The sequence below is a fragment of the Rhinolophus sinicus genome, linkage group LG02 (assembly GCF_036562045.2).
Source record: "Rhinolophus sinicus isolate RSC01 linkage group LG02, ASM3656204v1, whole genome shotgun sequence".
Lineage (NCBI taxonomy): Eukaryota > Metazoa > Chordata > Mammalia > Chiroptera > Rhinolophidae > Rhinolophus > Rhinolophus sinicus.
This window is the reverse complement of record NC_133752.1, coordinates 148,275,042-148,287,550: the sequence shown is the minus strand read 5'-3', so window position 1 is coordinate 148,287,550 and position 12,509 is coordinate 148,275,042. Positions and strand designations below refer to the sequence as shown.

Below are 12,509 nucleotides of genomic sequence, written 5' to 3'. Positions count from 1 at the left end.
TAACTGCCACTGGGTCGATGTGAGTCTGGCTGAGGAGAGGTACCAAGGCCACATGGGGACAGCCTCGATGTTGCTGTCATCGGAGGAGCATGTGTGACTTTGCACCTGGGACATGAGGTGGGAAGTCAGGAGCCCCCGGAAGCAGGAGGGTTGGTGGCTGGTGAGTTCAGTTCAGGCAGGCCTTCGGCTGTGAGCAGAGCAAGCTCTAAGTGCTCAGGTTGCTGGTTGAGATCTGGCCACGGCAGCATATACATATATAAAGGTGGGAGAGGTGCTTACTGTTCTCTAAGGAGGACTCTCGAGCTGAAGCAGAGTGGCACACGGTCCCTGCTGTGAGAGATGTGCTCTAATGGGGCTCTGCCCAGGGTGCTGGCCCTGACTGATCTTGGCTGACTCCTGTCTCCACTTGTGCTACTTCTGCACTCTACGCTATCGTCACACTCAGCCCCAGGCAGATCCCGAAACTGGGCATGCTCCCTCCAGCCTCTTGGTTTTTGCACACGCTATTGCTTCTGCTTAGGACACGTCCTCCTTTTAGGGTAGCTAACTCATCATTCTTCACATCTCTGCCGGGACACCACATCCTCCAGGAAGCTTTTAATGATGCTCCAAGTCTGGGTTGGGCCTCTCCTTTGTGCACTGTAGCATTGATTCCACTCTTAACCCAGCACTTAGCACATTGAGTCACAATTGCTTGTTTGCCTGTCCATCTCTCAGGCGGGACTGTGAGGACAGGGCCAAGTCTTGTTCCCTGCTATTTCCCCAGCGTCAGGCCTGCCATGCAGTAAGCCCTTCTCAAGTGCTTGCTTAATGAACGAATAAAGGATGAGAGGCTGAAAGTGCGATACATGGGGTATGGCAAAGGGTGTATGAGCAGATCACTCAGGGGTTATATACCATGTTAAGAAGTGTGAGCTATTTTTGGAAAGCAGTGGGGAGCCACTGAGGGCTGTAAGCATGGTCAGTTTTCTATGCGCGAAAGACCTCTAAAGCAGCATCATAGTGAAGGAGCTGGATGAGGACAAGAGTGGGGACAGAAAAATCAGAAGGGCCCCTGCAATGATACCAGAGGAACTGGGTGAGGGTGGGACCCAGGGAAAAGATGGGAGTGTTTGCCTCGCTCAAGAGAAGGGTACCTATGGGGTGTAGGATGCTTGGAGAGAAGGGGGCTGCTTGGCACTTGTTTTCAGAGACTTTGCTATGTGTCTTCTCTCCCTTGCTGAACTGTGAGCCCCTTCAGGGAAGAGCCTGAGCCCTCTTTCCTCAGAGCTTCCCCTGTGCCCAGGACACCAGCCTCTGCCCTTGGGAAGTCCTCAGGGTGGGGGGCTGGTGGAGTCTAGAAGGCAGTCTCCCCCAACCCCAGCCTGAGTCAGAAGGAGAGGCCAGAGTCCTAATGATGTTAGCTTGGCATATTTATTGAAAACCCAGGAACACAAAGAGCAGTACAAACATGCACCCCACCCCACCCCAAGCCTCCCTGGAGCTTGCAGGCATAGACCCTCCTGCAGCAGACATGCTGGGCCTCCCTCACACCACCAACAGGGGTGTGAGTTTGCAGAGCTCACCTCTCCATGAGCACCCAACCCACCTCATGAACTCATGTGTTGGAGGTGAACCAACAACCCAAGAAGAGAAGAAGCCAGGACATAATGCTCCTCGGAGAAGAACCATCTCAGGGGATCAAGGGATCCCCTGGGCCTCCAAGGACTGTGGATCCTTCTGGGTCAGGAATAGAAGAAAAGGACCTTCTCCTGCCACGGAAAAGAAGAGGAAGGAAGCAAAGTAGGGCAGGCTAAGGACACCTGCAGTGTGGATAGTCATTCCATTCTCCAAATTATCCCAAACTAGGATGGGGTGGTGCCCAGACAGATTCTTTTTTGGCTTTGGACTGTTCCTTTCCTCCCAAGCACTGATTTTTGTAATTCTATTGAATATTCTTTTTAGCTGATGGTGAGGAGTGATTCAAAAGAAGGAAATTGGGAGTCAGGGAGAAGCCAGTCTGGCTGGGGCTGTGGATGGAGCTGCTAGGGGGTGGAAAAGTCTCCCAAGGACACAGGCCAGGCAGGGCAGCCCCCTTGGGAGAGCTGTGTCACTTCATGGCAGGAGGAGTAGCTGGAGCCCCTTCCGGTCCAGAGTCCAGGTGTCTGCCTGGGGGCCACAAGCAGGAGACACTGAGATGGTTCTTCCCTTGGTAGTGGTTGGCTGGTGCGCAGCTCTCAATACTTGGTCCGGCGAGAGGTAGTGGTGGACACGAAGCGGACACTGGAACCACGGTTGCTGCGGCCGCCGCTGCAGCTGCTGAAGCCACCGTCAGTGGGCATGGGGCAGGGGACGCTGGGGGAGCAGGCCTCACTCACAAGCGCAGAGCCTCCCCGAGAACCTCCGCTCAGCAGGTCCCCATTGCCCATGACAATCCGGGCGCTGCCCAGGTTGGGGCTGCAGGTGCCGCCAGAACGGTTGCTGCTGCCGGTGGAGAAGGTAACTCCACCACGGGAGAGGGTGGAGCTGGCGAGCAGGGGTTCAGGCCCACACACGATGCCGCCACCCCGGGAGCTGCTCACGGCTGCAGCAGAAAGAAACCATCAGTGAGGCTGCCATGCCCTCCATGGGTGGGAGGACAGGGCTGGTGGCATCAGGAAAGTGGCCTGGGTTGGAATGGTTCCTATTGTTTATACAGTCAATACCCACTTTCCCTTCTCTTATTTGGGTGACTCAAGGACTGTGACTCCACTCCACACACAGACACACACACACACACACACACACACACACACACACACACACTCACATTACATATATATATATAGTACATTATATATATGGCCAAAATTGAGCTGGGCTGTGTTGAGGGGGTAGCAAGCTGCATTATCCAGACAGCTGGAGTAATAACCTCCACAAAGCTACAGGGCTTATCTCTTCCAATTATGTCCTGCCCCTTGGTGATCCCCACATTGCCCCTCCAACAAGAGTCCCTCGTCAGTTTTCTTCGGACTCACTGATGGCCCTGCTCTAGTCCTCTGGTCTCCATGGGGCACACCTCCATGGTCCAGGACCCTAATCCAACTAAAGCTTGCTTAGATCAGCACCCACCTGTGGAGGCCTCCCCCTATTTGTTTTTACTTTTACCAGAATCCTTCCTGCCATCTGTGACCTCCACTCAAGCCTGACCTCCTGCAGAAAGCTATTTCTTACTGCCTCTGCCACTAGGCAGGCACTGTTATCTGAGCACTTGGAGCTCTGAGTGAGCAAAGGAGGGGTGCCTTTTCCTCCCCCCAGGGTTCTTTTGAGGAGTAGGTTGACAGTGGCTAGGACTGATCTTCTCAAAATGATTATAATTCTAGAGAGCAAGGGCTGGGACTCACCTTCTTTGTGCCCCACCCTGCAGTGCCCAGCTTGGTACCCTGCATGCTTTGGGCATGACCAGTACTTTGTCTGGCAGCAGTAGGGGGACTTCCGTTCAGCCTGTCCCATCCCATGTCATGGGGAGGGAACTCCATGGCACAGGCCTTTCCATTCCTTCCCTGGCCTTTGCCCTTGAAGGACAAGGACATTCAAAGCATGAAAGCTGACTCTCTTCCAGAACCCTCTCCCATCTAGGAGGCCCTGCAACCCTTGGCGCTTGCTTACTTTGGGGAAGGCAGGCTCTGGGGAGATCTCAGACCTCTGCTCCCAGTCCAGGGGCTGGATGGTACCTGCTCCCCTGACTGTCCTAGCCAGCGTGGCCAAGAAAATTTGAAGGGCCACAGAAGAGAAATGTGAAGAGGAAAAGATTTAAGTTTCTTACATATGTTTACTGGTCCAACACCTTCGCAGATCCTGGAGACAGAAAGAAATAAGTCAGTTCACAGGTAGTGTTGTTTCCTGAAAACCTGCTTGCTCTTAGAAGGAGTTTCTTGGCTAAATGGACGACTGGACCAGTGGTTCTCACCTTTGGCCAGAGAGCTTTGAAAAACTCCATGTCTTAGACCTTACTCCAAAACTACTGAATCAAACTATTTGAGGAAATGTGTTATTATTATTATTTTTAACACGCTAACCAATCAAGCAAAACTCCGTGTGATTCTGGTGCAGCATGTCTGCAAACTTGGATGAAGGCAGCACGGATTTAGAGCCATCTTTTAATCCCCTGCCGGGGCAACCTGACAAACGTCTGCAGAAAAGTCCTTGTTATTTCTAGAGATTGTTTATTTCAGCAGTTCTTCGCCTGGTCCCCTCCTCCTACTTAGTGCAGATGCCAAAGCCTGACCTCCTATCAACTTGGTGCATTGAGAGCACTCACCGGATTTCCTCGCCCTCCAGCAGGCGCCTGTAGGTGGCGATCTCGATATCCAGGCCCAGCTTGACATTCATGAGCTCCTGGTACTCGCGCAGCTGCCTGGCCATGTCCTGCTTGGCCTGCTGCAGGGCGCCCTCCAAATCCGCCAGCTTGCATTTGGCGTCGTTGAGGGCTGCCTCACCCTGCTGCTCCGCTTCAGCCACCGCGGCCTCCAGCTTGGCCCGCTGCAGGGAGGACAGTTTGCAGGTGGGCTTCGGCAAGGACTAGGGGGATCCCTAGGTGGAGCTGGAAACACTGCCCCCTGTTGGTGGGGTCACAGCCTGGTGCCAAGCCAGGAAGGGAGCCCATGGTGGCTGCCTTCTTAGGGACTGTGATCCTGTAGTTAGATGTTACCAGCGGGTGAAGCATTGCTTTTGTTCAGTTTCCATTCCCACTGATTTTGCACTTGCTGACTTTTGCTCCTTCCAGAGCCACAGCATCCAGAGAGTAAAGCTCTTCTTTCTGTCTCACCTGCTCCTGCAAGTCGGTCTCAGACCTTTTTCTATGTGAGACTCTTTCCCTTCCACACTTTCCTGCCCCAGGAAACCTTCCTGGACTAATGCCTCCTTTCCTCTGTTTCTGGGTCCTCGTGGCCTCCCGCATGCCATCAGACGTGGGCCTCCCCAAAGCTGGGGGCCCTGCCTCTCCTCCCTTTGGGGATTTCTCTCCTTTCATTTGCCCACCTGAGCCTTGGCATGCTCGATCTCTGCCTTCAGCCTCTGGATCAGGCGGTTCAGCTCGTTGATCTCATTCCGTGTGTTGCGCAGGTTGTCGCAGTGTTGGCCAGCTGTCACCCGCATCTCCTCATACTGGTGAAAGGACAGGAGGATGTTCCGAGGGCTCCAAGGTTGAGCCAAGACCATAGCCCCAAATGAGTCGAGGGCCCCAGGTCTCCATGGATCCACTTCATTGTACATGAATCTCACCCCACGGCTGCCTACACCCCTTCCCCAGCCCGCCCCTGCCTACCTTGGTCTGGTACCAGGCCTCAGCATCAGCCCGACTACGCCTGGCAACCTCTTCATACTGGGCCTTAATTTCGGTGATGATCCCATCAAAGTCCAGGTCCCGGCTGTTGTCCATTTTCACGATGACTGATGTCTCTGAGATGTGCGACTGCAGTAACTGAATTTCCTGTGTTGGAGGATTAGCAAGAGAGATGGGTTCAGAATTCCACCGGTGGCTGGCACCCTGCCACAGGGACCCCAGGAAGAGGTGTCAGGAGCAGACAGCATCGCTCATTTGTTCATAGCAAAGCAATGAAGCAGGCCATCCAAACCAGGGGCAAAGAAAAAGACGTGATCGAGAACCATTTCAGTTTGAATTTAAACCCTTTTTATATACTCAGACACATTCCTTTAACACCCTAACTTACTTAGGTGAATTTTAAAACCATAGGGGTCTAGAAACTTTGTGGAGAGGAGTGAGAGACACTCTAGGGCTTAAACTTTTCTTTGGATTACCCACAAAGTGGCTGTGCTCATCACGGATCATTGAGAGCTGACAATATTTTAGAACATGGTGGTCTAGGAATTTCTATATTCCATGTCCTTAATAGAACTGGGTTGCTCGGAATTGGCCTGCAAGGTGAAGGCTCCAGAGGGAGCTTTCTTTAGCATTTCCACTCAGAGCCAGACATTCAGCTCTGGCTGGGTCTATACCAGACTAGACAGATCACTTAAGAAGCAAAAGAGAGCTAGTAGTTCATTTGGCTAGGTTAAACACAACTTTTCTTATATTTCCTAGCAAATCAGTTTTCCAGAATCTTCTGATCAATATATAGGAAGTGACATTCCTAGAATCTAATCTTTGGGTTGGCCAACAAGGGGTTGGATCCTAGATCCAAGGAGTTTATTCAGAGATCCGAGTCAGACTGATGAGAAGTCTGTTTACCTTCCCTTCTCCACTTGTAGATACATCAACATATAGAGGATATAGATTTGAGTGGGAAGATGTATAACATAAAATGTTAGAAAATATGCCAGTTGAGATGAAGCCCCCAGGGAATCCAGGTCAAGCACGGATCTCATGTGGCTCATAGGGGATGAGCCCTTACCGCCATGTATAGGGTTTTCAGGAAGTCAATCTCCTGAGCTAGGGTATCCACGTTGGTCATTAGGTCAGATTTGTTTAGGAAAGCTGCATCCACATCCTGCATAAAAGAGAGAAGGATGTGATGCTCATTACTTGTGCACTGTTTAACCTCCCCACCTTGGCAGAGTCTGGAGATGGGTGGGAAGGTCAGATCAATTCCCACAGGCCAGGCCAGGCTTTGGGATGGGTGGTAAAGTCCCTGGGTGGACATGCAGCTTAGTGACTATTCTTCTTCTCCCTACTGCACCATAAAAACTCCCCCTGGGCTGCTGCTGGACCTTTCCTGATGCTTATTTAGAGGCAAGGGGACTCTGGATAATCCAAGACTCTTAAAAGGCCATCTAAATAATCTAACCAATCCTAAATCATCTAAGGTCAAATCAGAACTTCGAAGGGAAACCTGTTGTGACCTTCGGGATTCTGCTCGGTGTGTGTGGTTCCAGATTCCACAGGGCTGCTTGGGCATTTTCCTGGGGGAGAACATCTGCCTTTCTGGAGAAGAAGTTTGCCTGGACCTGTTGATCTCCCTTACCTTCTTCAGGGCCACAAATTCATTCTCAGCGTTGGCCCGGGATCCCACCTCCTCTTCATACCTGCACGATAAGAATTAAGAGGGTGGGTTCTCATTCTGAACTGGGAACCAATGACATCCAGCTCCCAGTGAGCATCTTAAGACCTGACTGCTCCACTCAGAAGCATGGTTCCCGTTGCCACCTACATATTCTCAGACATTCTGCCCCTTCTTTAAGACCTAATATGAACCAGTGACTCTTAGTTTCTCCAAATCCCTTTTACTTTCTCAAATTGGACATAGGTCTGAAAACCTGGCCCATTTCTATGGTCCTCTGCTGCAAAAAGTTTAGGGTCACTGTACTTGACCACAGAGGAAGTAGGACTCAACTTGTTGCTGGACCTGGGCACTGTTCTCAAAACCAGAGGGCTCCTTTTTCTGGGGCTAAGTCACCCATTCCCACCGGCAGGACCAAGGAAAAACCATCCCAAATTCCAAATTTCGTTTTTCCTCAGGACCCACAGACGGCCTCCTCCTGCTCCCTCTCATATCACTACCCCTCGCCCCTGTTTCCAGGCTGGCTTTTGAAACCAGCATTTAATCCCGGTCCTTCCAGCTGCTCTCATCCGAGCTTGGCTACTGCTTGGGGGACCAGCCCGCGCCCATCCTTGATCAGTGCAGTCCATATGCTACTCACTTAGTCTTGAAACCCTCAAGGACATCCTGCATGTGGTTCCTCTCAGCCTCAAGCCGGGCCCGGTCATTGTTTGCCATATCCAGCTGCCTCAGCAGGTTGCTGATGTGGTTCTCAAACAGGGGCTCCAGGTTGCTCCTGACACATTTCTGTTCTTGAAGGAAGTTCCACTTGGTCTCTAGGAGCTTATTCTGCTGTTCCAGGAACCGCACCTAAATCCACAGGGGCACAGAAAGGGCAATTGAAGTGCTTGATAGAGTCACCTGTATGTTGACCAGTGCTGCAGATGGCCAGAGATGACTTCCAATTCTGTGGTGACATCATTCTCTCCTCTGGTGACTTTCATTTCCCCTCTAATTCAGTAGAACCCGGAAGAGCAGGTCTGTGACCTCCTCCTCGTGCTCAGTCAGGTTCAGCTATAAACAGAGAAACAGAACCAAAGCACTTCATTTTCATTTCTCTTCTACCTTTAGAAATGTGTAAGCTGGTTCACCAGGAAGTTGGGAAGAGTCACTCTGCTTGAGCTGGAGTTTGTCTATATCTAAATACTGATGTCAGCCATTCCTGGCAGGAAATGAGGAGCAGAGTAAAATACATTTGGGGTGGGATATGGCATGAGGAGGTGGGAATTCTCAGGTTATAAGTCATACCCATCCTCCCAAATGTTCTGTCAGCTGAGACCGAAACGATGTCTAAGAGAACTTAGACAGCATTTGCTCCAAACCCTCATTTTAGATGAGGACACTGAAGCTCACAGAAGTGCATTTCTATCTCAGAGACAATCAGAGCGTTCTCGTTCCATGGACACATGGTTGCTGGGATGTTGGTTCCACACCACTATTCCTCTCATCAGCCTAAAGACCAGTGGTGGTTCCCCACTATTTCTCTCAATCTAGAAAACTAGGCTGAATCTGGATACCCCACGGCGATATTTTTGTTCAAAAATTACTCAACTCCATTCTCCACATTCTTACACCTGAACAGATGTGGCCACTCAGCCTCAAGAACTATGGAAACCTCAAAGAGAGCTTGAGGATCTCAAAGGATGAAACCTTTTAGACCTATACCAGCCAACACCTGACCTAAGTCCTAATGTTTCTAGCCCATTTGGGAGATATTTCTAAGTGACGAGGTGGTAGTTCTTAGTTTGTCCAGATGCCCTCAGATTTGGCTGGATGTTCCTCTTTCCTCCAGAAGACACGACCACTGTGTTAATCTATCCCACAATGCAGTGCTCCTCAGGCTTGTCCTTGCTCTGCAGCAGAGTGACCCTGAAATCATACCTCAATGCCCTTGGTTGACACCTGAAGGATCTGGGGGTCAAGGTCGATGCTGTAGGCCTGGGCCGTTTCTTCTTAAGAGAAAGAATACCCCCATGCATGTTAGCGCTCCTCATCCCAGACCCAGAAATTTAGCTGTCATAGATACCTTGTCAATGAAGGAGGCAAATTTGTTGTTGAGGGTCTTGATCTGCTCCTTCTCATCCTTCTTCACCCTCTGGGCATTGGGGTCAATTTCCAGGTTGAGGGGGGTCAGCAGGCTCTGGTTAACAGTCACTGCTGTGATAGATGGGGCTGCTGGGACTCCAACTCCTCCAACTCTGTAGCCAAAGCCAGGGCCACTGAAGCAGTAGCCACGACCACTGCTGGCTCCAAACCCCATACCAATACCACTGCCGGCCCCAAACCCTAGACCAGCACCACTCCCATTACCAAAACCAAAGGCCATGCCACTGCCAGCACCAAAGCCAACTCCACAGCGGATGGGACGAGGGCAGACAGTGCCCATTCTGGGTGAGCACGAGCCACAGGTGATGACGCTCCGACTACCAAAGCCACCAAGGCCCCGGAAGCTGGGCCCATTCCTGCAGGAGACAGAGCTGGCCTGGAAGCGGTTCAGGGTCTGGGGGGGCAGGACTGAGCAAGAGCTGAAGTTGCCCATGTGGCGATCGGAGCTGACTCGGTAGGAGCGGCAAGACATAGTGGCTTCCTGGGTGAGAGTGAAGCAGCAATTGCAGAGTGGGGTGAACTAGAGCTGGAGTCCTTCTGCGGCTAGTGGATCCCTCTAACCCCTTTTATGTGTGTGGGCATCTGAGGATTGGTCCCATAAAAATGGGAAAAGCCATTTGGAGGCATTTATGAGCTTGGGTAGTTAGCAGAAACCCTTCATGCCTGTAACCTCCTTAATAATGAGCTAATCTCAGACACACCTGTTCTCCTTAGGATCAGGGCTATAACACGAACTATAAACATTAAAAATGCATAAACACATAAACATTATGGTCCTATTTTTCCCACAAGTCCACTACAATTCCCATTATGGAGACATTAATTTGCTTTAATCATAAATCCAATAGACTTTTTCAATGCGAGTGTGGCTAACCACCAGAAAGTTAGAATGCTGACAGCTCCAGCAAGAGGTGCCTGAGGGGTGTATCTATATAGACATACCCCCTTAAAGAGATGGGGGTGTTTAGAGGAGAGACAGGATCTACAGAGCTTCCAGTAAGAAATGATATAACGAGAATACAGTTTATTACGTCTCTGTAGATGGATTAATTAGTCCAAAAACCTTCTGCAGTGTTTTATCTATCTTCCATGATCTGGTTTGGCTGTTTAGACAAGAATTCCATCTTTAGTAAAGCTCATTTGGGTTAGTGTGGACACGTGTCTGATTTGAGTCGCTCAAAGGAAATTCATTAATTCATTCACTCACTCACTCAATGATTATCAGATGCCTACTCTGTCCCAGTCAGTGAGCTTGGTACTGAGGATACAGGTATAAAAAAGACAGTCTCTATCCTTAACCTTGAGGACTTCCACCAGTCAACACTTTTGTGGCATCATTTGAGGCCAAAGCATGCCAATAATTAGGCCATATATCTGTGTGGAAAGTTATCCACATGAGTTTGAGTCCATTCCTCCCCCCTGCCCCAGATATGTATTAGGGCTCTTCTATGGCTCTGTCTGTGCAGGTTCCTTAAATTATTGGCAAAATTTTGGTTAGGATAGAGACACAAAGCAATAAGCATCAAGATATAAAATGAAAAGTTCTAAGCCACCGGATATTATTATTGTTATCAAAACTGAAGATATTTCAGGACCCAGAGACAGGTGTTCACCTTTTGTATTCTAACGAGTGACATAGTTCATCTTACCTGTGCTGTGCTTGGGGAAACCTGTACTTAACTGGATACTGGGATTTTGGGGAATGTTTGGGATTCTACTTGGAAGGGAATGTGTGTTTTGACTGGAGCTAGGCAGCTTAGGTCTTTTTCACTACTTCTTTTCTTCCCAATCGCTATACCTTTTGTTTCCTTTTCTTGTCATATTGCATTAGTTACAACTTCCAGTATAATGTTGAAAAGCAGTGGTGAGATGGGACATCTTTGCCTTATCCCTGATTTTAGTGGGAAAGCTTCAAAGTTTCTCATCAATAAGTATGTTAGCTGTAGGGTTTTGGGTAGATATTCTTTATTAAGTTGAGGAAGTGCCCCTCTATTCCTAGTTAACTACTATTTTCCATGGACCCACCCATCAGGTGTATGTCTAATGGGAGAAGAAGCAGGAAAATAACAAGAGAATACTTCTTGTGAATATTACCAGTAACCTCCATGTTGACAAATGCAGTGCTCTGTTCTCAGCCCTCATTTAACTTGACTTACCAGAAGAAGAAAAAAAATCAGGACAGTGTGATGTCTGGAAACCAAAAGAAGAAAGTGTTTTCAGGAAAAGGGAACAATCAATGACGTAAAATACTGCTGATATTCAGACTCATCTTCAGACTCTTCAGACTCATCCCTTGTATCTTTTTCTCATCTTCATCTGTACTCATTCCCTTGGTGACATCATTCGGCCTCACGCCTTTAAATATTACCTACCCGCTGATGACTTCCCAGGCATATCTCAATCCCGACGGCCCCTCTGTACCCCACATGTATATTTAATCAGTGTCTCTATTTGGATATCAAATAGGCATCTCACACTTAATATACCCAAAACTGTTCTTCCAAATGTCCCTACTAAATACGAGTCGTACGTTCCACTTGCCAAGCTCATTATCCCAACAGTAGCTCCGGCCCCAAATCTGGGAGTCATCCTTTATTCCTCTGTTTTCTCCATATCCCACATTCAACCCACTGGCAAATCCTACCTTCATAATGTATCTGAACTCCTACTACTTCTCACCACCCTGTCGGCCCCAGCCTATCACTTCTCACAGGATCTATTGACATATCCTACCAGCTAATCTTGCTGTGTCCTCCTTTGCCCCTTCAGTCTTTTCTTAACACAGTGATCCTTTTAAAACATGTTAGATCATGTCATCTCTATGGTCAGACCCCTCTAATGGTTTCCCATCCGACTCAGAGTAAACACCACACAGGACTCTACACAATCTGTCCTCCTCTTTCACTGACCTCATCATGCTTTATCTGTTTTACTGTTCTCCTTTCTCCAGCCACCCTGGACTGCATCAAACAGGCAGAAAAATTCCTGCCTCACTCACTTTCCCACTTGCTGTTTTCTCTGCTGGGAACTCTTTTCATCAAATACCTACAGAGCCGGGTCCCTCAACTCTTCTAGGTCTTTGATCATAGGTCTCTCCCTATTTAACCCCACCCGTGTACGCCCTGGCCCCCTTCCTGCTTCCTCCTTTCTTTAGCAGTCCTCACCCTCTGAGGTCCTCTCCTGCATGAATTTGCTTATTCATTGACTGTCATCCCTGGCTGGAATAAAGCTCTAGGAGGCAGGCACTATTGCGTGTTTCACTCTTCTCTGTATCCCCAATGCTACGTAAAGTACATGGTAAGCATGTTGTATAGTTTTGTTGAATGATGGATACACCACAAAGATTAAAAGCAGGAGGAAAAGGGGCAGGAAGAGCAGGGTGGGAAA

At 49.3% G+C, this 12,509-nt stretch overlaps 1 protein-coding gene across 2 annotated transcripts; it reads right to left on the bottom strand.

Annotated features, from left to right (window-relative positions):
* Positions 1–1,521: 1,521 nt before the first annotated feature.
* Positions 1,522–9,594, bottom strand: KRT84 (keratin 84). 2 transcript variants are annotated; one of them, XM_074325654.1, is made up of 10 exons: positions 9,399–9,594; positions 9,043–9,263; positions 7,618–7,826; positions 6,942–7,002; positions 6,372–6,467; positions 5,285–5,449; positions 4,999–5,124; positions 4,280–4,500; positions 3,785–3,816; positions 1,522–2,563 (listed from the first exon to the last, which is right to left on the bottom strand). In XM_074325654.1, exons 1-10 carry the CDS (start codon positions 9,592–9,594, stop codon positions 2,217–2,219), a joined length of 1,674 nt encoding a protein of 557 aa, XP_074181755.1. In that variant the 3' UTR covers positions 1,522–2,216. The 2 variants fall into 2 exon arrangements, with proteins under 2 accessions (XP_074181755.1, XP_019579937.2); XM_019724378.2 differs by having other exon boundaries at positions 9,043–9,594.
* Between the last annotated feature and the right edge of the window lie 2,915 nt (positions 9,595–12,509).